This window comes from Choristoneura fumiferana, chromosome 4, assembly GCF_025370935.1.
Source record: "Choristoneura fumiferana chromosome 4, NRCan_CFum_1, whole genome shotgun sequence".
Taxonomy (NCBI): Eukaryota; Metazoa; Arthropoda; class Insecta; order Lepidoptera; family Tortricidae; genus Choristoneura; species Choristoneura fumiferana.
The window spans coordinates 6,264,858-6,292,826 of NC_133475.1; the positions used below are offsets into that span (position 1 = coordinate 6,264,858).

General features: G+C 37.1%; 3 protein-coding genes across 4 annotated transcripts; 2 read left to right on the top strand and 1 right to left on the bottom strand.

Annotated features, from left to right (window-relative positions):
- The first annotated feature begins 8,792 nt into the window (after positions 1-8,792).
- On the top strand, positions 8,793-10,097 carry LOC141427355 (peptidyl-prolyl cis-trans isomerase-like). Its single transcript, XM_074086693.1, has 2 exons — positions 8,793-8,945; positions 9,447-10,097. Exons 1-2 carry the CDS (start codon positions 8,877-8,879, stop codon positions 9,873-9,875), a joined length of 498 nt encoding a protein of 165 aa, XP_073942794.1. The 5' UTR covers positions 8,793-8,876; the 3' UTR covers positions 9,876-10,097.
- Positions 10,098-18,282: 8,185 nt separating this feature from the next.
- LOC141427356 (uncharacterized) lies at positions 18,283-25,708 on the bottom strand. Of its 2 annotated transcripts, none has more exons than XM_074086694.1 (4): positions 25,073-25,708; positions 23,821-23,893; positions 21,118-21,223; positions 18,283-19,584 (listed from the first exon to the last, which is right to left on the bottom strand). In XM_074086694.1, the coding sequence occupies exons 1-4, from the start codon at positions 25,113-25,115 to the stop codon at positions 19,324-19,326; spliced, it is 483 nt and encodes a 160-aa protein (XP_073942795.1). In that variant the 5' UTR covers positions 25,116-25,708; the 3' UTR covers positions 18,283-19,323. The 2 variants fall into 2 exon arrangements, with proteins under 2 accessions (XP_073942795.1, XP_073942796.1); XM_074086695.1 differs by lacking the exon at positions 25,073-25,708 and adding an exon at positions 24,914-25,025.
- Positions 25,126-27,854, top strand: LOC141427160 (uncharacterized). The gene is made up of 2 exons (XM_074086395.1): positions 25,126-25,225; positions 27,121-27,854. The coding sequence occupies exons 1-2, from the start codon at positions 25,126-25,128 to the stop codon at positions 27,801-27,803; spliced, it is 783 nt and encodes a 260-aa protein (XP_073942496.1). The 3' UTR covers positions 27,804-27,854.
- The last annotated feature ends 115 nt before the right edge of the window (positions 27,855-27,969 follow it).

A 27,969-nucleotide genomic window follows, 5' to 3' on the forward strand; every position in this document is an offset into this window, starting at 1 on the left:
ACTCGTTCCTAACATTTTATTCTGTTGTAGTACATTTATCGTGGATTTACCTATATATAATACAGAAAGTTTCTTATGCTTTTATGCTTCTATAATTCGCTGAACCTATAGAATCTATCATGATCCAATCTCAACAAATTTACTTAGAACGTATAAACTTTTTAATAAATAATAGATTAAGGTTAAAAAAGGTTCTGATAATTGATGCCCAAATTAAAAATTGTGGAAGATTCGTTTACGGTTGCTGAAATAAAAATAAACTTATTCCACTTTTTTTTTGCGTGTCATATAGTAAGCAAATGACTACCTGTAAAGCCACAGGTTGTCATTCTATAGTGGTTGAAATTAGGCTATGGTATGGCGGCTTGGCGGCTTGCTTTGAGTAATGCCTTAATATTGCGTTCTAATTTGTTGTTGTTGTTTATTTAAAAAAAATATGGCTCTGTCCATTCGAGGACAATTTTGCCAGTGTCTAGTAGTTTTGCCGTACGGTAAAACAAATATAAAAACGAAATATGAGAGGTAATGGTGGATGAACGATGACAGCGCGACCCGCGTTCAAATTTATTTTGACTAAAATAAATCTATGACAATCGTGTAACAAAGACAACAATTTGCAATGTCACATTGACAAGTATACACTCTTCTCGATGAATGTCATAAAAATCTGTTCTAATTTTAAATAGTGACAACCTACTTCATCACGCGTACCACTCTGCCTTGATCTGGTTTAATTAGACAAAGTACTACCGTGCTCAACATTTCATCGGCCGACGTACAATCGGGATTTATTTTTTTGGATACCTATTTTGGATTTTAGTGTATACGTGACTACTTAATCAAAAAAAAAAATCAAAATCATTTATTCAGTAAATAGGCCGCAATGGGCACTTTTACACGTCATTTTTTAAAACTACCAGCGCTTTCGGAAAGACCATCATTGCCAAGAAGAATGCGCCGCAAGAAACTTGGCAGAAAGTCATTTTTTCAACATAAATAATTACAAATAAAATACTTAAAAACTACAGTATACAATGAAATAAAAGAAAATACAAAATAATAATAATAATAATACAGGGATGTATGGGGTCCCTTAGTTACAAAACTAAACTCTAACTATAATCTACGTTCAGTGGAAGTGTAGACTGCTTCCACCGTCATAAATTAAAAATAATAATAATTATAATAATAATAATTTAATTCTGAAATTTACATTTCAGGTCAAGTAACCATTAAACTTTTGGATTCCGAAGGCAAGCTCACGTCTGCCGCCCCCAAAGTTAGCTCACACGAACTCATGTCATGCTCTGAAAGCAGAGCGGTACCGAGTGCATGGTATTGCTTCCGTTCCCATAAGCTCTATGGGATCGTCTTGGGAGCTTCGACGTCGCGGGCCTGTGACTAGAAATTAAACTAAAAATATACACGTTTAAAATCCATAAGCTTAACAATATACAGCCTTAAATATAGCAAGGGGATGTATAAAGTCCCTGAGTTAATAATAAAATTACTATATAGCAAGGGGATGTAGAAAGTCCCTGAGTTAACAATAAATAAAATTCCTAATCTAAATAATTCAGAGATGTATATAGTCTCTGAATGTCAAAGTAAACTAATTTAATTAACCAAATTATACAATCTTCAGAGGTGTAAAAAGCCTCCAATGTCAAAAACTTAAAATAATTATTAAAATAAAGAAATGGAGATGTATAAGGTCTCCAAATGTCAAACCAATAAATATTTTTAAATTAAATTCTGCAACGTGGACAACGGCAACAGAACCAGAAACTAGACACGAAATGCGCCGGGACACTGCCAAGTCACACTTCACAACACTCATTTATACACCGACATAAAACACACACATACACAAACACGAATACATCACATCACACATCAACATCCTAATTTCATCGGCTTTCAGTTTAGGCCATGTCGCATCATCACATAAGTACTCCTCAACTTTATAGTAAGCTTTCTTCAGAAGTGCACTCTTTATGTATTCTTTAAAAGAGTTGTGTGGCAATTTCCATGCTTCTACAGGAACTTTATTGTAAAATCTCACACAGTTTCCCACAAAAGATTTGCTTACTTTCCGTAAACGGAATTTTGGAACGGCAAGCTTGTGCTTATTACGAGTATTGATATCATGTACGTCTGACACTTTTTTAAAGACTCGATATTCTTGTGTGTATACAATATCACATCATGTATATACTGTGAAGCTACTGTGAGGATGTTTATCTCCTTGAAGCGTTCTCTTAGTGAATCTCGGGAGCCAAGGTTGTAGATAGACCGGACTGCCCTCTTCTGTAGAATGAAGATAGTTTCTATGTCAGCTGCCTTGCCCCAAATCAGCATACCATAGGACATTATGCTGTGAAAATAACTGAAATAAACTAGCCGGGCAGTTTCAACGTTGGTAAATTGTCTGATTCTTCGTACAGCATAGGCGGCAGAGCTCAATCTACCAGCAAGACCAGAAATATGCGGGCTCCATTGTAAATTACGATCCAACGTAAGACCAAGAAAAACAGTCTCATGCACAAGTTTCAGATTCTCTCCGTTTAAGGAAATAGTTGTTTCAAACTGTCTCACATTAGGCAACGAAAATTTTATACACTTAGTTTTAGCTGCATTTAGTAATAAATTGTTAGCGGTGAACCAGTTTAGCGCCTCTGCTAAAGTCTCATTGATGTGGGTTGGATCTTCTTGTTGCCTGTTTACTTTGAATATCAAAGAAGTATCATCTGCAAACAATACTATGTTACATTTCTGTTCTAGCAAGTGGGGCAGGTCATTTATATATACTAGAAAGAGAAATGGACCCAAAATGGAGCCTTGTGGAACTCCAAGCTTCACCGCTGAGCCAGCTGACTGCGTTCTATTTATGTCCACTTTTTGAATTCTTTGGCTGAGATAAGACTTAACCAGGTTAAGTGCTTTAGCTGAAAGTCCATAGTGTTGAAGTTTGCGGATAAGCGTCTCATGCTCCACGCAATCGAAGGCCTTGGAGATGTCGCAAAATATTCCTATTGCATCTTGCGAATTTTCCCATGCATCATAAATGTACTTCATGAGACTTGCGGCTGCATCTGTTGTCGAACGGCCTTTTGTGAAACCGAATTGCTGACTGTGTAGTAGGTTGTTTACATTGAAGTGACGAAGCAGCTGGTTAAGCATGATCTTTTCAAACACTTTACTCAGCACAGGCAGCACAGATATCGGACGAAAGTTGCCAGGATCAGATGAGCTCCCAGCTTTAAACAATGGAATCACTTTGCTATATTTCATTAAGTCCGGAAACACACCATCATCAATGCACTTATTAAATATGACGGCTAGGTACGGTGCCACAATATGGATGACAGATTGCATAACTCGAACAGAAATACCCCAAAGATCCTCCGTATTCTTCAGTTTTAAAGATTTAAAAGTCTTTATAATTTCTTCAGAGTTAGTATGTTGAAAATCAAAAATTCAGACGTTTATCCTTCGCAATTTCATTTAGATAAGAACTAGCCAGCACAGTGGAAGACTTTAGATCGCGAGTCGTATTTACAGCAATATCTGAGAAAAAATTTTCAAAAGCCCCCGCCACTTCTAAATCTGAAGTCAATATTCTATCATCCACTTTTAATTGGAATTGACAATTACGGGGCTTAGATTTACCTGTTTCTGAATTTATTACATTCCATACAGCTTTTACTTTATTTTCAGCGGATTTAACTTTATTACTAAGATAATCAGCCTTGGCAGCAATACATACTTTTTTTAAATAATTTGGAATATTTTCTAACGTAGTCTATAAAGGAGGGGTCTTGACTGTGACTTTTCTTTTTATTTTAATATATATTTAAACAGAAACCAGACTTAGAAATTTTCCAGTCTCAGTTTTTAATAAGTAGTTCTAAAATACATGAATTTGAGTATGCATTTTTTTTTGGATTTTCTTACCCACTACGCCAAATGACATTCTAAGATCATATAAGAAGAAAAAAAATACAGAAAACTTTCCGATGAATATGAGCGTCAAAAAAAGGAATTATCATAAAAAAAAATCTCATGTTTGACAAAAGTTTTAATTTTTTTCTAGTATCACATACTGACTACTTCTACAAATGACTTATTTGGTAATAGTCGATTATTGTCGTGGCCTGGAAGTAGCCAATTGCTGGCTGAGTATGAGTATTAAACGGACGATCTTGCGAGTCCGTTTAACTAATACGAAGCCAGCAATTGCTATTCCAGCCGAGACTAATATAAAGCTTTTCTCAAAAATGATGAATAATTCTGAAATAGACTAAACTTTTTCTCAAAATATATCATAACATTTAATTTTATTCCAATTATTTTTCTTATGCTTTCCCGCCTTTTTTCATTAAAAATAAACTGCAGCTGTATTTTTCCACCGAAAACACCACAAGCTGTTTCAGACCCAATAAAAAAAGTCCGAAGTTCCGACAAAATATCTGATACCGCCCATTAGATTTGGCTGTATACGACTTGTGCCAACATTTCCATGGCCTTTTTAACTTAAATAAAAAGTTGTGACTGATTGCAGGCGCGCTAATTTATTATTGTCGAGCTAGCGCGCCTGCAATCTTTTTAACTTTTTAATTTTTCGCTGACCATAAACTATGCACTTCGCTTTCTGATATGTAAAAAATAATGTCAACTTTTACGGTCATTTTTGAGAAAAATATTTTTTCTCGAACATGACATGAAATATTGACGTTGTGTTACAAATAATAGGCCGATAAGTATCGCGCTGCAGGCGCTGTGGCTCAGCTGCGTGCGCGCGGTCACTCTAGCGGCCTGCAAAGAGATTTCATACAACCTTGCAGGCCGCTGGCCGGCAATGCGACCGTCTTTTGTTTCAACGCGCGCTCTGCGACACGCACGCGGCCCACGCTCAGCAACACCGCAGTACGCACAGCAGCACCGCCAGCAGCCAGCGCGACACGCGCGTTCACAACAGGGCGACCAGACTAGCGTCCCGCCAGCTTCATTTCTTGTTTTTTTTTTTTTATTTATTTCATGTAATCTTTGAGAAAAGCACTATACAAGCCTCGGTCGGAACCTGGGGTTGCCAGCCTCGCATCCCTATCCGGCCTCGCTACGCTCGGCTGTCTATATCTGCTTGGCCGGCGACCCCCTACTTCCTGGCCTCTACAGTAATGTAGTGCACAGAGAAATTACTCTGTTCAATATAATAAATAGATTTGTATTTTTACGTATAAATACCTAACTTAGGAGTGTTTTTTTTTGGATATTTATATGTTAGTTTCGGCTCATACTATGCGATAACCAAGCAAAATTTCATCAACTGAGAAATTAATGCATTGGTCTCCATACAACAACTTGCTTCATTTCCTACACTACAAGCAAGTTGATATCTATCTAATATTAAGTTCTGTACATTATATTGATATTAACTTTAAGGGAACATTGAACAGGTCAAATGAAGTCTATTATTAAAATTTCTTACTTTTACTTTATATTTATTTGTGTATATTTTTATTTGTTGCTTAGTACCCATAACACAAGCTTTGCTAAGCTTACTTTGGGACTAGGTCAATTGGTGTGAATTGTCCTGTGATATTTATTTATTTATTTGTACGCCAACAGGCAAAACATAGTGATACACACTGTATTTTTTTCCACCTATATTTTGTTTACCTATGTTTTACAAATAAATAATTCTGATTCTGATTCTGAAGTTCTTTTCTCCAAAACATTACTGGTCTAACTCTTACTGTTTAAAAGATAATTAATTTATTCACAATAAAACTGTTTAACATTCCTAATTTATGACTATTTAAGTAAGTCTGTATATGTTTAATTCATGTGTAATAGGCAAAAAAATTTAGTGTTTTGATGTCATTCTTATGTGTTTTCTTATGTTGTTCTTGACACACATCAGTGTCACTCATAAAGTTTGTGAATTTTATAATTTCACCTGAAACAATAACTGAACTTGCATTTTTTTTTTCAATTTGGATAAAAGCTTAATGGGCTGTATATAATAATATGTACTTATATGATAATATAGAATATGATAATACCAGGTACTCTCTATCAATTAAAGAAAACAAAAATCAAGTAAAACATGGTGGATACATTGTGCATGTTATTTGAATAATAAAAAGTAAGAAACAAATAGAGGGTAGGTGCTATACCACGCGCCATATAAACCTGCCTAAAAGTTCATTACTTAATACTCAGTTTTGATGCATTTTTGAGATACATTTTTTATGTGATATCTTTATGTTACTCCCGGATTGTGTTTGAATTGCTTAACGGTATAGTGCCTATTCAATTATTGGAATTATACCTTTATAGTTTTTGTGGTACTAGTTGTGGCAATGAACTTTTAGGCAAAGTTAGGCGGCGGAAGGTATAGTATCCATCACTGTTTTTCTTTTACTTTTTTTACAGTTTCGAAAGGTGCATAGCGTAATTTTACTAACAAAAGTTATATTGCATATCTAAGACTGACAACAAGATAACAGAGACATTGTCTTTGAGACAAGATAAGATATCATGGTGGTAAACACTTAAGAATGATTTAAGGCTACACCTAAGACTTAAATGCTATTAATAATAAATTGAAAAGTTATAAATTAGTCAGCTTTAAGATATAGTATGCTGTAAGAAGACATAAAATATTTTGTTATAACCATTAGGGCTATTTTTGTTAGGAATATTTTTTTTTGAAATATTAAACAAAATACATGCAAATCGTTTTGGGTGTTTGGATATAAATTCATCTTTTGGATAAAAAAATACAAAATGCATAAAAATCAATATTTTACACCTATTCTTGCCAACCTGGCTTTGAAACATATTTCTGAGGACTATTCATTTTTACTTTATAAGAGATGTTGGCAGGCCATTTAAAGTATTTAATTTATTTTTATTTCACTTACTTTAGTGCATTGCCTTCCAGTTTTAAACATGTTCACAACTTTTTAACACCAAAATATTTTCTTATTTAAAAGTTTGAGTGAGAATGAACTTAAATTATATACTTAATAATAAAAAGAAATGATCAATATGGTATTGGTATTAAATAAAAAAAAATGTTACCTGCATTTTATTGATGACTCTCCAGCCATCTTCCACACCCTGCACCTTAATATATCTTGTTTGTAAGGGCAACAGTAACTGGTCCAAGATCTGCAGTTTTCCTCTTTCATACTTAACAGATTCTAAACTCATATTTAGATGAAACAAAAATACTGTAAATGAAGTGTTATAAATATTATGTGCGTGAGTTATGTTATGTATGTATTACTCAGTACGCTGAGTTATATGGAGCTCTCAAGTGATAAGATTTATAAGGTTCATCATGTACAAAAAGCAAGAAAGGGCAAGACAGATAACCTTTCTATGAAGAATGTTTTTTTTTCTACCGTAAGTGTGTAGTAATGCCTGCTGAATGAATATTACAGGTATCAGTTATCAGCGTCGAGATAGATCAAAACAACAATTAGCAGGAGTTATTTGATTATTCGAATTGAGCACAAACTATGAGAAAATCATGTTAAAAAATAAACAAAAATCTAAGAAATAACTAGTATACTTAAATTTTGACTGTGACATCGACAGCTGCCTGCAGGGCTGGCTAGAGCCCTGAAGGGCTACTACGAAACTCGAAACTCGAAGTTCGTGTCGTGCGGCCCCTCTAACACTTATGCTATTTAATACGAGAGCGAGAGGGACGGTACGATTCGAACTTCGAGTTTCGAGATTCGTAGTAGCTCTGCTGCTGGTTGGTTGGTTGGGTTGCTGGCGGTCCGTTTGTTTTAATCTCACTAAATATCAAAGTCCAAACCGAAGTTAAGCCAATTTTCACCACGAGATGTAAAACAGTAAATGACAAATGACAGTAATTTTCATGCGAGTTTCATAGAAACCAAATCTATCTCTATTATATAAAATTCGCGCTGTCATCGTTCATCCACCATTACCTCTCATATTTCGTTTTCTAGAATTTTTTTACCGTACAACGGCAAAAACTACTAGACACTGGCAAAATTGTCCTCCGATGGACAGACAGAGCCATATTTTTTTAAAGAAACAACAACTATATAATATTATAACTATATATTATTATATTTAATTAGTTCTTAGAATATATTAGATTAATTTAACAAAATGACATGTAATAATGATATTACCAATAAAAGAGTATGAGTATGAGTATGAGTATGAGTATAAAATTCTCGTGTCACAGTGTTTAAGACCAAACTCCTCCGAAACGGCTTGATCGATTTTATGTATTTTTTGTGTATATTCGGTAGGTCTGAGAATAGGATGTAAACTATTTATTTTTCATACTTCTACGCGGATGGAGTCGCGTACCATAGATGAGTGTGTGTATACTTTGCGCACATTGCGCAAATGCGCACAACGCATGTCGGACGCGGGCAACAGCTCAGCTAGTAGTTGTATACTTGTATAGTTTAATTCATATGAAGTTGCATAATATGGAATCTGTGTATGCAACTGTTCGTTTCGTTCCTTTTCGTTCTATGTAATAGAAGAAATAAATAATTTTACTACAAAAACTTTTTACAAAACAATTTTACATACATGGATTAGAGCGACGGTGATTATCTAAACGTCCGACGTCGGACGTTTCGTTCTACGTTGGAAAGTGTAAAGTAACCTTAAATCAACGTACTTAACAGATAGATTTTGATTTTAATTGAGCGGACATGCTATACTGTAGAGCGTGGAGTTGGAGCGTTTAACCTTGTCTATGCTCCATTCCTTTTCCGCCCGGCATTGACGAGGGACGCAGCCGCACGCCATTGTGGTTATTCGAAGTGAAATAGTTTACACGTTTTGTGTAAAAATACAAGATAATGGGTCTACCTCGAGTCTTTTTTGATGTTGCTGCTGATGGCTCACCGCTGGGACGAATTGTTATCGAAGTAAGTAGTAATGTATTTTTTGTCATCCGGCCGGCGTGATTGGGACCGGCCACGCTTTTTCTGGAAATTATTTTAGTTATTCATGTAGTACAAAATAATATTTTATGAATATTGTTATTGTTTATAGGACTGATTATTAGTCGAGTTTTGTTCACGACACCTATTACTTTTGTGTAAGCTCATGTGATTATAGATATAAGTATGTAGTCATCGTAATTAATTCTCGGTCGACCATTACCTCCACTGTGTGAAGGTCGTTTGGGAGGCTTTTGTTAGATAATGTCTGCGTCTGTCTAGATTGAGTTTTGATACTTCTTTATACAAGTTGTAGTGTAATGTATTGTAATATACAGTATAGTATAAGTATACTTATAGCATGATGCGGCATTTTCGATAGTTGAACTAGTGAAGCATCTGTTTACCAAAATATGATTCGAGGTTTAACTAACTTTTCATTGTTCTTGTGTAATGTTACTTAATTTGGTATTTGTTTTGTTTCAGTTGAGAACAGATGTCACTCCTCAGACGTGTGAAAACTTCCGCGCTCTGTGTACTGGCGAGAAGGGCTTCGGTTACAAGGGCTCCACCTTCCACCGCGTAATCCCCAACTTCATGCTGCAGGGCGGCGACTTCACGAACCACAATGGCACTGGTGGAAAGTCTATTTACGGTGAGAAGTTTGCTGATGAGAACTTCGTTCTGAAGCACACCGGACCTGGTGTCATGTCTATGGCCAACGCTGGTCCCAACACCAACGGCTCCCAATTCTTCATCACCACCGTGAAGACATCCTGGCTGGACGGCAGACACGTCGTCTTCGGAAATGTTGTTGAGGGCATGGATGTTGTCAAGCAGGTGGAGGCCCTTGGCTCCCAATCTGGCAAGCCATCAAAGAAAGTAGTCATTTCTGACTGTGGCCAACTCTCCTAACTTGATACTTCTTTAAAATTATGTATTAAAATTTAATATGATATCTTAAGTTTTAACATATTGTCCTCCCAAATGTATTACCTTCCCAGTCATAAAGAGAAATACGAAATAAAGTTAACTAATGGTTCATTCCAATTACGTTAAGAATTTATAGCCGTGTTTAGGTCGCAACGACTTTATTTCTGTGCATTGTCTATTCATAATAAATTAACTTATATATGATTGTTGTTTTTATTCTAAAGAAAACGAGTTTCATACTTGGTTCACGCCACTGAAATGTGCCAAGCTAGCTACTGTCTACTGTAATGAAATTTGATCTGATACATAATACAATACATACAGTTTCAGCTTGGACCTCTAAAACAGTGACTGTAAAATAACATGGCAATAACCAGATTCCATACGCATTTATAACTTGTTATGTAATGAAATGATAGGTATCTTCAATAATAATTGTACTAATAACATCTTTGAGAAAATAAGTATCTGAGTTACAACAAGGTCATACTATAATCACAGAATATATAATAGTACTAATGCTATAATGAAGCTGGGCCCGGATTGTGCAACTACATCGGAAAATGCCTATTGGCGATAGGTGTTCCAAATCACAGTATACTTAATAGTACAAGTTGCTTAACATCATTCATATAAGTCACATCACTTATTTAAACTTGTCTACAATATCGGGCGTCAATTTGTCCCAAAATAGTATACGGCTCCAGTTCCATTCCAACCAAATAAATAGGTAGATACTGAGCCTTATCGTACCTACCTACGTAGGCAAAACGAACCGTCTAGACTAGAGACTTATGAACCGCAAGGGCGTGGCTTTACACCTATGACATGACTAATAATATTTTTGCTTCAGAGTAAACACGTAAATATCTTTTGGACGCGAATTTAACTCACGATTAGGTCAAGACCCTATAATTTCAGTTCAATGTATCACTTCTAAATTTAGCTGACAGGAGAGTAATAAAATAACTTGGAGCTTCCTTCCTTTTGGCTAAAATTATCAGCCGTAGTAGGTACTCAAATTCGTAATAAACCGGTCTGCAATAGTAGGTAAGCACCTGAAGTGGAAAAATAGGTTTAAATAAATGAAATGAATAATATACCTGCTTAGCAATGCCGCCAGCACGCAGCTAGCAGGCAGATTTGGTTTCAAAAGTGCTGAAACCCTTTATGGGTTCCTAAAGTATGACCCTCGCAGTCTGACATATGGTTAGTACAGTAATTTGCCAAGAAGGCACTTATTATTATAGCTTAATTAATAGTAAATAACAGCCACCGAACGCGGATCAAGGTCGAGTCATCGACCGACAAGTTAACGTAGCTCGCCATTGCTCTAGTCTTTTTTCAGGCACTTCATTTTAGTCCTAGTAGTAGTGTGTGTGTAGTTGCTAAAGTAACAAGGCTCATACATATATCCAAGAAGGGATGTATAAATATGTACATTTAACTGAAATATGGGTGTTAAGTATCTTGAAGTGAATGCCAATAGGCTGCGGTACCAATTGTAAGAACTAGGTATAGGTATAAAAAAGCAGCCCATTAAATAAAAATAAATACATACGCATATGTTTGTTCTCGGGTCTTGGGTGTTTAATATGTAAATAAGTATGTATCTATCTATATAATTATATTTATCCGTTGCTTAGTACCCATAACACAAGCTTTGTTAAGCTTACTTTTGGGACTAGATCAATTGGCGTGAATTGTTCCGATTGTGGTAGTACTTAATTAATTATAAGTGAAAATTACGAAAGCTTATAGCTTAACCCCCTTATTCATAAACGACAATCAAACCTATTTTAGTTAAAATGCCGCTAAAATTCGTTTGTCCTTATCTGTCACTTCGACATTTGTATTTGTTAGAAAGGGACAAAGCATTTGTTAGTTAACATAGGCTTGTTAAGTTTTATGAATAAGGGGGTAAGTATTGACTTTAGTATACTAGCACTTATGGATGATGTGTGCCTAAATGTAGGTGAAATCCAAAACAAATAATTTTGATTTTTTTGAATATTATAAAACGATACGACTTGAAGAAAAACGACGGCGTCTGCTAAAAGAGAGTACTATAGGTAGACAGTTCCGACAGAGAATAGGTAGTGCAGCATTACAACGCTGCATGCGAGTTGCGTGTTGCATACTTTTTGGTTATTTTCATTCGTTTTCACTGGCCGGTTTTGTGCTGGCTGTTTACGTCTTTTAATACTAGGTAGTTGATTTTTTGGTTTAAATTTTGAAATTTAAATTTGTGTCTTGGCTTTTCCTTTGGCGTTTTTGTTTTAGAGTCATTCTTAGAACATTGGTTGTTGAGTGCGGAACACTGCTTTCTGTCCTGAAGTGCTATTTTTTTGGTAAATTATAACCAGTGAACAGTCCTGGATTTGTGCTTTTTCATCTGTGCCGTGTTGGCGAAGTTACAGAAGTGCCGCTTGTTTTGTGCCACAGCCGTTTTTTCCACTTATGACAAACTAGCTTAAGCCCGCGACTTCGTCTGCGCGGATCTAGGTTATCGCGCGGTGGCGCCCTCTACCGGAATAAAAGGTATCCTATGTTGATCCTTGGGGTTCAAAATATCTATATACCAAATTTCATCAAAATCGGTTCAGTGGTTTCGACGTGAAAGCGTAACAGACAGACAGACAGACAGACAGACAGAGTTACTTTCGCATTTATAATATTAGTAGGGATTTCCTGCTTTCCCGTGCCACAGAATATACAGGATGGATTTCGACGAGGGACCTTTGCGGAGATATTGCATTGTTTAAGTGATACACAGTCGATTTATAATGTTTAGAAACTTAAACAAAGTAAAAAAAAAAAATACAAAATTCACTCATTTTTAACTGTGGTGATAACCCTATATTGCATCTGCACATAACGGCAAGATGGCTAGATTAAGGAATCGCCGTCGGAAAAACTCGGGATATTACGTTTATTTCCGAGAGTTGTTGTCATCGTACTGATGTAAAAATGACACATAAAAGTCAAACAAATCAAATAAAATGCAAAAATACGAATATCAATTACTTTATTACAATTTTTACATACGGTGTTCAAATGTTCCTCCGTGTCTAATAATACACGCTGCAGCCCGTGCCCGAGTATGTATTTTGTAAGGGTGAAGGCGCGGGCACGTTTAAGAACTTTTAGTACTGCGGTATGACTTATTTCGAAATGTCGACCAGCTGATCTCGAACTTTTTCTTGGATTCCGCTCAAAATACCGCAGTATTCTTTCTTCAAGTCTAGCCGCAAGACGAATAACAGGTCCTCCACGTTGATCGTTCTGAGCTGTTCTTGGTACAATGGGTGTGAATGGGCTGATTGTTGGTGACACGATCACAAGCACGTAAAATTGTCCTACGACCTGTTGGGTGTGGTGGTGGATATGTTTCCCTGTAACGTCGTAAAGCTTCAACCGCATTATGATTGTAGCTCGCGTATAACATGAGCAAATTAAATATCCACGTGCATCTAACAAAGGCATTTTCATGTATAGGAAGCAAATGAAATGAACTTAAATGTCAATTTCATTTCAAACATCATATTTATGATATGTTTATGATCGATTTTTCAATCATGCAAAGAGTTTCGATAGTTGTAGAAAATGCGTTGGTTCTATCTCGGCTCGGCGAATGAAGAGTCCTATGACAACCTATTACTACAACTTTAGTGCAATATCCGTCAAATATTGTTAAGTATTAAATTTTTTGGCGATAACCAAAATAAAATAAAAAAAAAAAACAAGGACAGCCAATTGTATGAATTGCTGATCAACCAGGGAACAATTTCAACTCATTCGAAAATAATTTGATGAAGCGAGTTAACGAACTAAAACCTTTTTATCAGTTTAGGTAGGTAAACAGAGACATTTTATTTATGATGAAAGAGGTTACTATCTTCTTTAATTGCTTATGACGATTGAGTACATTCGAGTGAATGTCAGTGTCATGTCATGTCATGTGGAGTTATTTGTTGTGGTTAGAATTATTAACTAAGAAATTACGTAAATACTCCAGAGACAATCACCTCTGCAAATCCTGCATCGATTTTTTTAGCGTTGCACGAAGACCTAAAAATGGGAAAATGGCAACATATTAACGTAATATCCTGACGTCTAAAGATTGTTTACAAGTAAGAACATTGACCCAGCCACTAGGGTTGGCACAAAGTAGTTTATGGTATGAATGTTTAAAAGGCTATAACTTGAAAACGGTAACATATATTTCCATAGTTTCTATGGGGGAAATATAGTGCTAAGGTTGAACTATCTGCCAGTTCCGCAAAGGTCCCTCGTCGAAATCCACCCTGTATAATATGCCCGTGCTAAGGAGCACCTTTTTCTGCATCGCCGATTTTCCATCGGGTAAGTGTTTATTTCATTGACGCTTAGGGTCGTTTAGGCTAGGTCATTTTGCTTTGTTGTGGGCTAATTTATAAAATTCTTTCCAGCCCGACCGTTACCCCGGCCAGCCTGAATCGGGTGTCATCTACCGGACCTTTTTTCCGTACGCTTGGTTGCGGAGGTTACCAGCCATAGCCCTGCAGTATTACCACGCAGGCTGTTGAGTTGCGGTCAAGAAGAGGGAAACCTGTAACCTTACACTTTGGTTAGACTAAGCATTCTGCTGAGTGCCTATTTTTATACGTTAGGTTTCTCAAACTTACTTTACCCCTGTTTTTTTCCTAAGGGCAAGTAACTAGTTTCTACATTTCATGCATGAAATTAGGTTTAACTAGGATTTTACAGCCAGTTTTCATCGTGAAGGGGTGCATTTGCTCCTAATGTTTTGAGGGCTCACGTATTTTTTTACTCATCTTACCGTGCTCCCAAAATTCAAATTCAAGGCTTACCATAAGCGCTTCCGTTTTTCGAACTTTTTAGGACTCTATATTTGTTTGGCACTAATTTGTTAAATTGCTTGTACCTGATATACTTATTAACCAATCAATGTGTTGATATTTTTTACAGGACTTTCGGTCTTTTTTATATAAACTGTGTTTTGTGTTTATTTTTTATATACCTTTGGGTTATTTTTTATAACCACTTTATTGTTTGATCTTTTTTCTTTTTGTGCGGCTTAAACGTTTAATAAACAATGTTCGTGATACTAAATTCTACGTTGTTTGATTTATGCCGGCCTGACTAGGGTCTATGGGCACCTTCTCTGTTCATGGGCTCTTAGTTTTGCTGCAGTAGGTATTCTTATTATAAGGACTAGCCGTTACCCGTGAGTCCCGTTACTCCGTCCGCGCAGAATTCGTACTTAACTATATAATTTTCCAGGATAGAATCTATCCTATGTAATTCTCCGGGACTCAAACTATCTGTAAGTATATCGAATTTCATCTAAATCGGTTCAGTGGTTTAGACGTGACGAAGTAACAACCAAACAGACTTACAAACACACTTACATACAAAGTTTCAAAATTTTCCGATATTCACACGGGATAAAACAAATACGAGTAAAGAGGATTGTATATACTAACTGAACCAGAAAACGCACAAGCTAAAGTAATAAAACTAGATTAGGTAAAATATTATGTTAATCTGGTGACAACACAATCTGGCAGTGACGTTTTGGAAGTACGGTACACACAAGAAATTGTGTAGTGTGTGCTGCGACACACACACACTCCCAATATGCACACTATAAGTATATTATCATAAGCTTATTAAATTAAACAAACGCAGTATTTACTCATCATTCGGTAGTATTTCTCATCTCCCATCGCCCCACATTACATGGCGACCCTGCAAGTGCCGCTGCCTCGTGCGGCGCTGGCGGCGCGCTGCGCCACCAGTTACAAGGACTTGAGTTTTTTGGACAGTAAAATATGTGAATTAAGAAATTATTACTATAAGAAGAAAGCAGAAATAGATAAAAAACAAATATAAAATCTAAAGAAAAAACCTGTACAACAAGCAGCTATATTAAAAAAAGAAGATATTTAGAAACGTTACAAATAAGTACATAGAATTCGTTGATAGATCTGGATGCAAAGAAATGAAAATGTGAGTAGCTGGCGAGCTGACGATGGATTTGGATTGAAGTGGCAAGCAGCAGGGTAGTAGCTGGTGTCGTGGATGAGGTACTGGAGCCGGGCGAGATGCAAGGAGTCGGAAGAGCTAATGAGAGAACTGACCACAGCAGAGCGGCAAGATTAAAAAAAAAATATAGAATACAAACATTTAGGTATACGGTGGGTATACGTAACTATTCGAATGAGGGCTATCGTTTTTTGTCTCACTAGATGGCGCACTGTTGAGTGAGATTTTTAAGTGTGGCTTTCAGAGTCTGTTATTACGGGCGAAAACAAAGTTTAGATTAAAATCATATTTAAAACACCTTACAACCGTACCATAAAAATATCCAGCAATCACAGTGTTGCTTAGTTCCGTTTTGTTCGGAAAAAAAGGGAGGACAAAAGTTTCCGAAAGACAAAACTGTCTCAAAACACACACATTCATTGCCCCGTAACGCATAATTGCCATAATTAATTTCAGGTAATGCAAAATATTCACAAAATTATTCTAATTATAAATAAACCCGCGTAGCTCACCCAAAAACTATGAGATTTGACATTTCGGAGACCTCACGCTACACTAGGCCTCATTCCGTTGTGTTAACAGTTTTTTTTTATCAGAACAAAAGTAAATAATTAAAGAACTCTCATTTTGTTTTGAAATTTTGGGTAAATTAGTTAATTTTTGGATGTAAGATCGAACGTTTTTTTTTTGCTCAAAAGAAAAAGGTAAATTGTTATTATATTTTATTAAAGTTTTATTTCTTTCTTCAATATTTTTTATATTAAGTTAGTACATATAAAAAAAAATATTGCATACAATGATGCCAGAGTAGCACACTGAAAGGAGATAGGTATGTAAGGAAAATAAGGGTAAAAAAAATGTATCGTGATAGGGAAATTAAAGAAATTATGTACAAAGAAAAGTATGAAGTTGGATTGAGGTGAATGACGAAAATTCTTCTTAGAGAGCACAGTACACAAAGTGAAACAGTAGATTCATACCATAACAATTCATGTTGTAAAATTGTGAAACATAATATGAATTTAATCATAATAAAAAAAAGTATTTAAATTAAAAATATATTATAAATTTTTTTCTTACACATATTTTTTTTAATGAAACTATAAGTAGACTTTCTGTAATTTACAAGCTGTATATATATACCTATTAGTAATTAGATGCTCATTTGAATCTCGTCAACAAAGCGTGCGAATATAAAAGTAGTTATTAAGTATAACGTAAGCATTGTTTTGTGTTAGTATATATATTTTATTTTAAGTCTTAGATAAATAATAATATTCATACCAAGTATTTGTTACTTGTCTATTTTTTTTTGCAATAATAAAACAATATTAAAATTCCAAATCATAAAAAAGTGTTTATTGAAGTAGGTAACTTTTAACTTCAAAAAAATTTAATTACTATCTTCTATATTTTCTTCTTCTTTGAAACAAGTTATTTTTATGTTAACGTAAAATAAGTGATTATCTTTTTTTTTTTTCAAGGGGAGAGGTGTAGTGTGTACTGCGACACACACACACTCCCAATATGCACACTATAATATTATCGTAACTGTGCTGTTTACCGCTCTCCATCTTTACTTTTTTATTTAATCTGAGAGGTAAATGTAGTCACTAATTAATTCTATCTCTTGGGAATTTAGCATTTTGCCAATAAAAAGGTAGGTAGCCAAAGTTAGTCAAAAAGAACTGTAAAAGCTTTTTGCTTTGAAGTGAAGGATTTTTTAAATCGATCTAATGAGATATCTATCCCGCGGGAACTTTGCAATTTCCTTAGGTAAAAGAAGTCTGTTTCAATTCATTCACTGACATGGTAGCTTTCTATAGAATTGACTTATTGAATTATCCTTCGAAAAGTCAATCAAAACACGAAATTGGATCGTAGAAAGTAAATCTATGTTACTACAAATTTAACGCGAGCGAAGCCGCGGGCAAAAGCTAGTTATAAATATAAAGTCCGATATGATGCATAATAATTAGTTTCTTTTTCTGGTTACTCTTGAAGTACAATCGAGGAAACTGTATTGTGTATCAACGTGGAACTCTTACGCTGCAAATGTCATAATAATATTGATTTTTTATTCATCTGCCAAATTTATTGTGAAGAAGTTCCATCCTGGCACTTGATTCAGTTTCGACTGTATGACTTGAGTTGGTGAAGCTGCAACCAGAGTAGGTACCTTACCAAAGAATACACTAACTGACCTTACCTACCTACACTAAGGAGTAGTGTATGGTAGTTGTGTCGGAACGCAGAATATGTGGCAGACGCTTTAATTTCCAGTGCTGCAGTGCAGACGTAACTACCTTGTGTTTGGGTTTCAAATAAAAATATGAACTTAATTTGATCTCATAATTTTAATTCTCTTCTAGTCTAGAATACAGTCTGGAAAGATATAATTATAATTAATAATAAACAGGTAGCAGGTTAAAATAACTACTACCCGTATGTATTAAAACATGCATCCCAAACATGGGAAGGTGATATGTAGGTACTCAAAATTTTCTAGGTAGTGGGACTGGCCTAGTTGTTTATAGAATAATTAGTAACTTTGAAACTGAGACCATGAAAAGCAATACGTCTTCATAAAGAAATGTATAAGAGAAGGGTAGAGCATAATTTTACTATTTCAGTTTCATTATAATAAGATCTATCTACATACAGTTAGGTTATTGTTAAGTAGGTAAGTACATATATTCATTGTTTTTTGTAAAAGTGCCTACAACATAGGTACGCGAAAATAAATAACTGTAGCGTTCATAATGTAAGTAGGTAGGTTAGGTACCTACGCGCCTAAAGTTAGTTATTTGCGAGATTCTCTTTCTTTGGTCGATTTTACAATATTTTCCGCAACCAATGTTTTCAATGCTATACAAAAATTTTACTAATTGGTGAAATAAGTCTTGAGAAATAGACAAGGCGCATTTTAAGTAATTATTTGCGTTGAATAAATGAATGAATTTTGCTTACATTCCATCAAATTATTTTAAGCAAAAGGTTTATTCATTTTATTATTATTAACTATTATTAGGAAAAGAGCTAGCTGGCGGTTGAATTCTCAATACGAAATTCTTCACTTGCACGAAATTTTATTTTTGCCATTGCAACATTTGCAACTTCTTACAATTACAGCTTCCAACTTTTTGCAACTAAAGTAGTACTTATTTAGCCACACCTCACTCACTGACGCTTAAGCATTAAGTCCTTAAATTACATAAATTTAAGATCAGGTATTATTTAAAAGCGTCAAAATTTGATTGAATTAACTAAAGTACCGACTAAATTTGGTTCCTTTTAAATTCGTAGCACTATTTACAAGCGAATTAGCGATGTGATTTAAGGATTTTAAACTTAACAAGGTTTAATTGGTGTAGAGCGATCATAAAGTTAACCTCGTAAGTGTGGTGATGATAAGTAAGGTAATGGAAAGAAGTTTTAGCTGCAGCGTGCCCCGGCTAGCACTGGATCCGTAGTTGCAGAGAGATGTGGTGCAGCATGAGGTGCACGCGTAAAGTTTGGTGCGTTCTCCGATGATGATGCATCCTGGTTCGCAGTGCTTCGTGCAGTTCCGCTCCAGAGCCCACATCTTGAGAGCTGTCGTTGAATTTTCAGTTGACGTTGTGTAGGAGAAGCGCTTCACCTGTACTCAAATTGAGGATGATCAAGGATTTGCTGTCATTTTTGTTACGAAGAGAAGATTACAAAATTACAGGGTAATATTTAGGTATTTGGGCCCGCCCAAACCCAACTGCCCAAACCCTCTCATTTTGAGGGGAGGCCAGTGCCCTGCAGTGAGACGTATATAGGATGGGATGATGATGATTTAGGTATTTTGGTGGCACGTGTACTAGACTATTCCTTGCAATAGGAGATCGGAATATTGAAGGCGGGTGCGCCAAAGTTGGCATAATTTTTCAACCCCGATTATTACTACTACGGATCATAACTCCGAAACATTTAAAACCAAAATGGCAGTTGTCATAAATATCTCTTGTACTCCTTTTTTGTCATACTTTTTTTAAGCATATTGTTTTGCACTCATAAAACTCCATTATCATATACTTTTAAAGCAGACTTATTTGTAGCTATAAACTTCACTGTCATACAGTTTATGGCCGGCGTTGCTTTCGTTTAGTGAAAAAAAATGTGATAAAATAAGTACTTCGATGACAACGCCATCAATGGGCGAAGCAATCACCATCTGTTGGATGTTATTACTGCAGACATTATTTAACCACAATAGACGTAAGTAACAAAGAAAAAACAATTCGTCAGCAAATCAATTTTATATGAATTTTACCCTCAATCGTCTTATAAGTTTTAGTAGATGTCAGAAATGTAGGTTAGGTTAAGTTAAAACTGCAACCCCCTCATAACCATACTGCTACCAGTAAAGTAGGTTAGGTTAGGTTAGAACTGCGACCACTACAGAACCAAACTGCCACCAGTAAAGTAGGATAATCACAATTTAAGTAAATAATCTCATCAATATCATCATCTGGGCCTATTTATATTCGTTTATTTCTCCTCCATATTGATAATAATATATAAAAACTTTCGCTCCAGTTCCAACATCGCATTAACGTTAAATTAACGTAAAAAAACTGTATCGATGTTTAAATGTTATGATTAACAAGTTTATTGAAATTGATGATTATGAAAGAAAAAAATATGAAAACCAGCATTATGAGTACAAACATATCTTAGTGACAACGTTATGAATTACGATATTCTGATAAGTGACCATTATGACCTCAGTTGATAGTAGTACAAATTTATGACAAATAAAATTATGAAGTAAAAAATTCGGAACAGTGATGATTCTGGCTACAAATCGGTAGCAGGAAAAAAAATCGGAGGATCGATTTTATGCGAGTCAATATGGACCCATTGAAGGCACATACTGAAGTGATTTGTAAATAGGAGCGCCTCAGTAGGTAACCTCAAGTCAAACATGCTATTCGCTTGGACATATTGTAAAAGTAATGGCACTTATTAATGTGGATTTATTCCCAAAAAGAAAATCGAGCGTTTCGATGAAATGCTTTGCTGTGGTGTGCCTTACTTAGGTAATTCATTAAAACGTGCCTCACCTGGGTGTCAGTATTTGGTAAGGTATGTGATCAAGGTATTATGAATGGTAGCTAGCTTGCTACATGTTGTAGGTATTTACCATGCACATCCGCCGGTCGTTGTGGCATTTGCTTATGAGCGCAGAGTTGTTGTGACGGAGGTCTGCGCACTTGTCCTCCGGGACCTCAGCAAGGCACTTGTAGCACCTGAGCAAATAAATGTTGTAAATCCAAAGCAACACAATAATACAAGTTATCATTAAATTGATTTCGTCCAAATATGTATGTAGGTAGGTATCTATAAATGTAAACTCTTTATTTTTAAAGAAAATAAACAAAAAAAAATTGACAAGCTTTCAGATACTTGTACAAAGGCGGACATATCTCTTTAAGGGATCTCTCCCAGTCAACCTTTGAGTGGATGAGAGGAACAATCAATAAATATATTACTTAATTGTTGCAAGATGTGAAGTCGTGTCGTGGAAATCTACGAAGGATTACATCGTGATTTTACATGACACGACGTCGTGTCGTGAAACGATGCCGCATCGTAGTACGACGGCGGGATATCCTGTCGTGTTTACGTTTACCTATGTGTAAGAACCCTTACACGCGGAAATTACCTACCCAATGTGTTAACGTATCGAGACAGCTAAGTATTATTTTAATTTGCGAATCTTTTGTGGGGAGAGGCTACAATAGAGAATGTAGTCTCCCCCTCTAAGTTTTTGAAGCTGGTGAGCGTAATTACATTTGTAATTAACTAAAATAATTTCCTTGCTCACCCGCGACCTTACGATAGCTAAGCTTATGCAAAATATGCGTGTTCATGCAGTTCCTCCACCTCCACACTGTAAGAACACACACAAATCACACAAACCCATCTATCACCACCACCACACTACACTGACGCGTTTCGAACTCAAACAGAGCTCATCTTCAGAGTGACACAACCGTACACCATGCTACCAGTTGTTAGACTAACGAACCACAACCACCGTTTTAACTTGTCACTGTAACTCCCCAAGTACCCACATACGTTTTATGAAACAAAACAAAACTACCCACAAATTATTAATAATTTTTTTTTAACCGTCCTTCAAAACTACCTTGATTTTTTATTTATTTACTGTCAAGGCATGTTTTATTAACTACCATTGCTGAAATTAGATCCAAGCCGTAGCAAGGGAGATGAAACTAAATTTACCTGCTCATTAATAATAGACCCCATACTGTTGTATCTAATTATCTCCATGCATTCTAAAACATCGAGACGAAACCCCTTGCCACAATAATGTAACACTTCATACGAATCGGAGTCCGATAAAGAATGATTTAGTTCCAACAAATGTTTGGCAAAATTCGACTTATCAGGATGCTCATTCCTATATGCCGAAACATGCTCTTTAAATCTAGCATTAAAACTGCGTCCTGTCTGACCAACATATACTTTACTGCAGTCATTACAAGTGAGCTTGTATACACCCGATCTAGTTCCTTTATCTACCTTCTCTTTGTGGTTACAAAGTTTAGAGTACAAAGAGTTCTCTTAACTCTTAACAGTAAATAAATAAAAAATCAAGGTAGTTTTGAAGGACGGTTAAAAAAAAAAATATTAATAATTTGTGGGTAGTTTTGTTTTGTTTCATAAAACGTATGTGGGTACTTGGGGAGTTACAGTGACAAGTTAAAACGGTGGTTGTGGTTCGTTAGTCTAACAACTGGTAGCATGGTGTACGGTTGTGTCACTCTGAAGATGAGCTCTGTTTGAGTTCGAAACGCGTCAGTGTAGTGTGGTGGTGGTGATAGATGGGTTTGTGTGATTTGTGTGTGTTCTTACAGTGTGGAGGTGGAGGAACTGCATGAACACGCATATTTTGCATAAGCTTAGCTATCGTAAGGTCGCGGGTGAGCAAGGAAATTATTTTAGTTCATTGATATGGACCTCCGCAAAGTAACGCCTGATTCAATAAATTACATTTGTAATTATCACGAGCTTTACATCGAAGGACAACATCCAGAGAAAAACTGCACAAACCTGTAAAGAAAATCAATGGTGTGAAGTTCCCATTCCGCACTGGGTCCGCGTGGGAACAACGGCCCCAGCTCTCTCATTTTGAGAGGAGACCTGTGCCCAGCAGTGGGACCTATACATGCTGAGATACTGATGAAATACTTTGTCAAACTCATCAAAAAGTTTATTCAGCAAACGTATTATAATTTGTATTTGTAAACCTAAAATTGCTAAAAGTGGCTCCGAAGCGGTAACGTTTCGTGTGCTCTGCCTACCCCATTTGGGAATACAGGCGTGATGTTTGTGTGTGTGTGTGTATTTTTTTTGCTATTTAAAGCTACTATTGCTTAATCAACACGTTTCTACCCTCTGGACACTGACCGAAATCCTATTTCGAATAGAGTTCATTCTTAGGACTGTTTTAATACATATTATAAAAACTATATATTTAATTATGCATAAGGCTGTTCCGAAGTCATCATCATCATCATCCCAGCCTATATACGTCCCACTGCTGGGCACAGGCCTCCTCTCAGAACAAAAGGACTTTGGCCATAGTTCCCACGCGGGCCCAGTGCGGATTGGAAACTTCGCACGCACCATTGAATCGCCATTGTTCCGAAGTATTAACTCTTAAATCAGTCATTACTCCGTTAAAACTGTGGCATTTGCTATGAGGCATTGTACCTGTTAGAAATACCCTAATTACACGTTCTATTCATCATTGACCAGAGGGTAGGGCCACGTTGTATGTACCTACATGAATATTTATTTAAGTGTTTCTAAATACCAGAGCTCGTTGTTGGGCCGGGCCGCGGCGGACGTCACGTGAACGCTGTCTCGGAGCAGGTCGCATTCGCTTTCTGGAAATTGCAGGAAGTTGGTTACATACTTTACACTTCCATAATAGAGCTTCATCATCATCATCATCACAAGCCTATAGCAATCTATCTACTGCCGGATATAGCCCTCCCCCGATGAGCGCAATTGCGCCCTGTCCTCGGCTAGACGCATCCAGCTTCTACCAGCAGCCTTTCGCAGATCGTCACTCCACCTGACCGGAGGGCGCCCTACACTACGTTTGCCAAGACGCGGTCTCCACTGAAGAACTCGTTTAAAAGAAAAGAATAAATTTATTCGCCAAATTTCGGCACAGCAAAAAAAAATACAATTAAAAATAAGACAACCTTATTACGTACTCTTACATACTAAAAAAGAAAGAAAAAGAAAAAGACATTGTGCCGAAAGAAGCAAAAAGCTGGTTTTCAGTACTGCGCTGCAGCGCTGGTTTACTCCAACGGTTTTCAGTTCAGCGGTTATAATAGAGCCTGGGACATGCAAAATGTGCAATAAGTCGTCAAGGTGCGGAAAACAGTCCGCTACTACATATGCCTACCTAATAGAGCTTGGGAATAAACCCAATGCAAGACTATATAGAGTACACTACTTCAAAGGCTGCTAATCGCAATGGATGAGATCTGGGGGAGTAACAGTGTAGTATATAATAACAGTGAACATAACAGAAATATTTGTGTATGTTTTTAACCTATTGTACACCAATTCGCTCTATTATGTCTGCAAGGTATATTTCCATCCGTTTAACATTAAAAAAGGTTAAGTTTTCCTTATCTACACATAGGAGGTATCTACCTGTAGGTACCTATTTACTAAAATTTTAGAACGTTACATATTGAGCATCTGAATTAGCACCCATGTGCAAATTTTTGACAGTTTAGCGCCTGCTCATTGTTAGTAGAACACTTTGCGATTTATTACGATTTCTCTAAACAATATTTCGTGCATCTTATCCTCGTCCTCGAATAATTATTAGAGTTAAATCATTCGCATTTTAGTTTGCTTTTAACAACAAAGAACCCGCATACCATAGACAAGACACTTTGACATTTCGATTTAACGCTGCTCTAGCGGTGTTCAAAGAGCGCAAGATTGACACAGGAAGTTTAAAACTTTTAATGAACGCGTAGAACACGCCTAGAGGGATACTGGGTGGATAATTTGTGGGTTTATTGGTTATGACATACCTGGTGTTAGCAATGGCAGCCAGAGTAGCACCAGAGAGCGCATGGTGTTTGCAATGAGCTGCACGCATGCGCCAGCCTCCGTGCAGCTATCGATCTCTCTGGACCTGTTGCTGTTCCCGGCTGGCCCCGCCTACACTCCCCACCCTTCCCAAGGTTTGCCAAAACACTTTGATCAAGGAAAACAATCTAAACTTTCCACATTCTTTGGAAAGTTAAACATTTCGACCTGGACTTTCGCTCTAAGGAGATGCTTCGGCAGATAAAAAGGTGAAGTGCCTAATCAACGGCTTTGTAGTCTATAAATAATACACAGCTGCTGCGACGATATTTTTAAGTAGGACTGAATGTTACACGTCAAATTTCAATCAAAATTAGCGACGTACGAACTTTAAATTACTTATTTACATATATTTGGGCCTAGCTGAGAAAAAGGTAAATACAATTTTAATTTTCTAACACTGCAAAAATAAAACCTAACAACCATAACTTATCAATAATTAACACTATTTTTGAAAAATCTAATGTACAGTCAAGGGCAAAGATATCGACACGGCCAAAGTTACAAAAATATGTATACACGACTTTATGCACTTAACATTAAGGCCGTGTATACATATTTTTGCAACTTTGCCCGTGTCGATCGATATCTTTGCCCTTGACTGTATCAGAAAGTGATGTAGACTTTCAACGAATAGAATTTAGTTATTACAAACAATTAACCCATTTACATGTATATAACATAATATATAATAAGTACATATCTATAAGTAAATATTTCTGAAGAAAAACTGCGGCGTCAAAATCTGGATAATTAATTGAGTTTTAAATTAACGACTCTATTTAATGGAGATTCTACTTGGTGTTAAACTTTAAACCATTCATTACAGTCATTAATTAAGTGATATACCTATTTTTAAACAAAAGAGATTTATTAATTAATAAGTCGATAAGTCTCCTAAATGGTTCCAACGGAAGACCAGCGTCGGCCGCAAGGTTGGCATCATGCTGAGTTGGGACCATTTCGTGACAAAATTTGTCTTTATTTCCTTTTTTCTTTTTCTTTAATTTGTAAAATGTCACGAATAAATGGTTTTCTTTCTTTCTTTCTTTCTTTCTTTCTTTCTTTATAAGTTACAACGATATTTTATAGGTATTGGACTAGTCACCGTTTTTGAATAGTAGCTATGCCTGGGGGGCTACTACGAAATTCGAAAATCCAAGATCGTAGCGTATCGTCCCTCTCACTCTCGTATTAAATATTATTAGCGTCAGCGGGACGGCAACATACGAAGTTCGAATTTTTTCGTAGTATAGGGCCTGTAGCTGCAAATACGGTCTTTCTTTAGTTTCACTATGTAAGACTGTCCGTCTATCCATGCTTAGATCAGAAAGCTGTTATTTGGCATGAGTACATAATAATGTCACACCTAAAATGATAGAATATTTTTTGTTTACCAAGGTAATTCCGACAAAAACGCTCAAAGTTATCAAGTTGTTAATTAACCTTTAACCTATTCCATCACTACGTTACATTAATTAACTTCGTTCTCGCACTCACAAAATCATTATCATACATTCCGATTATTCTAGCGGTCAACACAACATCTCTGACCATGACCGGAATTGACCGTGGCGACACGAACGAATTAAAAACACATTCAAATTTCAGTCCATCCTTGATTCCGGAAACGGTCAAGTCATTTCCATTAAGACTATTAGAACTCTGTCAATAGAGGCAGGGGGGGGGGTTTGAAGGTAAGTGTGTTTACAGAGGGTCCTTGAGACTAAAGCCTTATTGACACTCAGCGAGAAATATCATGTGTGATGCAAATACATTGCGGGCTGGCGGGGTTATGGGTTTTGAAGTTCCGTAGCCATTATGGAAATAACCTTTTTCGGGCAGTCGAAATGAACTTGTGTTTACCCGCGGTTTCGCACACGTAAATCATTAGGTCCAGCAACTGAATTGGAATTCCGGGTTTAATAAAAATTCCTAAAAAATCATGGTCAAATTTCATGATCATGACTCTAAGCTAAGGTTATATAAGGATGGCCCGGGCCTACCGGACGGTGGGCTGGGCAGCGGCTGGAGCTTTGGCCGGATCTCCCCCCCTGGGAGATTGAAGCGGCCGTGCTCGCCGACGCCTACAAGGCGAAAGTGGAACGCAGGGAACGTGGCGAATCCCTGGCTCCCGAGGAGCTGGCCCGGGCCCGAGAGGTCCAGAGGGAAGAGGTGCTGGAGCGCTGGGCGGATGAGCTAGTGGAGGCTGAGTACGGCCTCCGCACGATCGAAGCCATCCGCCCTGTGCTCCAGGATTGGTGTCGGAGGGAACACGGGTCCCTTACCTTCCGCCTTGTACAGGTACTGTCCGGGCATGGCTGCTTTGGGCGGTATCTCCACAAGGTTGCAGGAAGGGAGGCGACGGCGTCGTGCCACGAGTGCGGCGCCGATGAGGACACGGCGCAGCACACTTTCGAAGTGTGTACCGCCTGGGCCCAGCGGCGCCGCACCCTGATGGCGGCGATCGGTGGCGACCTCTCGCTCCCCAGCGTCGTGCAAGCCATGCTGGGGAGCGAGAGCTCTTGGGAGGCCGTCGCCTCCTTCTGCGAAGAAATCATTTCGCAGAAGGAGGAGAAGGAGCGAGAGCGCGAGAACGATCCCCTTGCGCACCCGCTCCGGCGCAGACGGTTGGGAAGAAGGCGACGACAATTCGCCGCCATTCTTTCCTAGTGGAGTCGGCTAGTGGGGGATAGGGGCTCCCCTTCTAGCCAGAGCGACCCACAAGGGTAAGGGGGGAATCGAGTATTCCTGATCCCCCCCTCACGGAGAGGAGGACCCGGTTAGACCGGGCCGGCCAGAGGGTGTCGTGGTGTCTCCCAGTGCTCCCATGGCACCC

Bases quoted from the DNA above. Each gene is read 5' to 3' on its own strand.
- LOC141427355 (XM_074086693.1), top strand. From the start codon at position 8,877: ATGGGTCTACCTCGAGTCTTTTTTGATGTTGCTGCTGATGGCTCACCG. The intron at 8,946-9,446 runs GTAAGTAGTAAT...GTTTTGTTTCAG, and splicing joins TGGGACGAATTGTTATCGAA to TTGAGAACAGATGTCACTCC.
- LOC141427356 (XM_074086694.1), bottom strand. From the start codon at position 25,115: ATGCGCTCTCTGGTGCTACTCTGGCTGCCATTGCTAACACCAG. The intron at 21,224-23,820 runs GTATTTAGAAAC...TTATTTGCTCAG, and splicing joins CGGCCCAACAACGAGCTCTG to GTGCTACAAGTGCCTTGCTG. The intron at 19,585-21,117 runs GTAAATACCTAC...ATTTGAGTACAG, and splicing joins ACGACCGGCGGATGTGCATG to GTGAAGCGCTTCTCCTACAC.
- LOC141427160 (XM_074086395.1), top strand. From the start codon at position 25,126: ATGAGCTGCACGCATGCGCCAGCCTCCGTGCAGCTATCGATCTCTCTG. The intron at 25,226-27,120 runs GTTTGCCAAAAC...AGGTTATATAAG, and splicing joins CACTCCCCACCCTTCCCAAG to GATGGCCCGGGCCTACCGGA.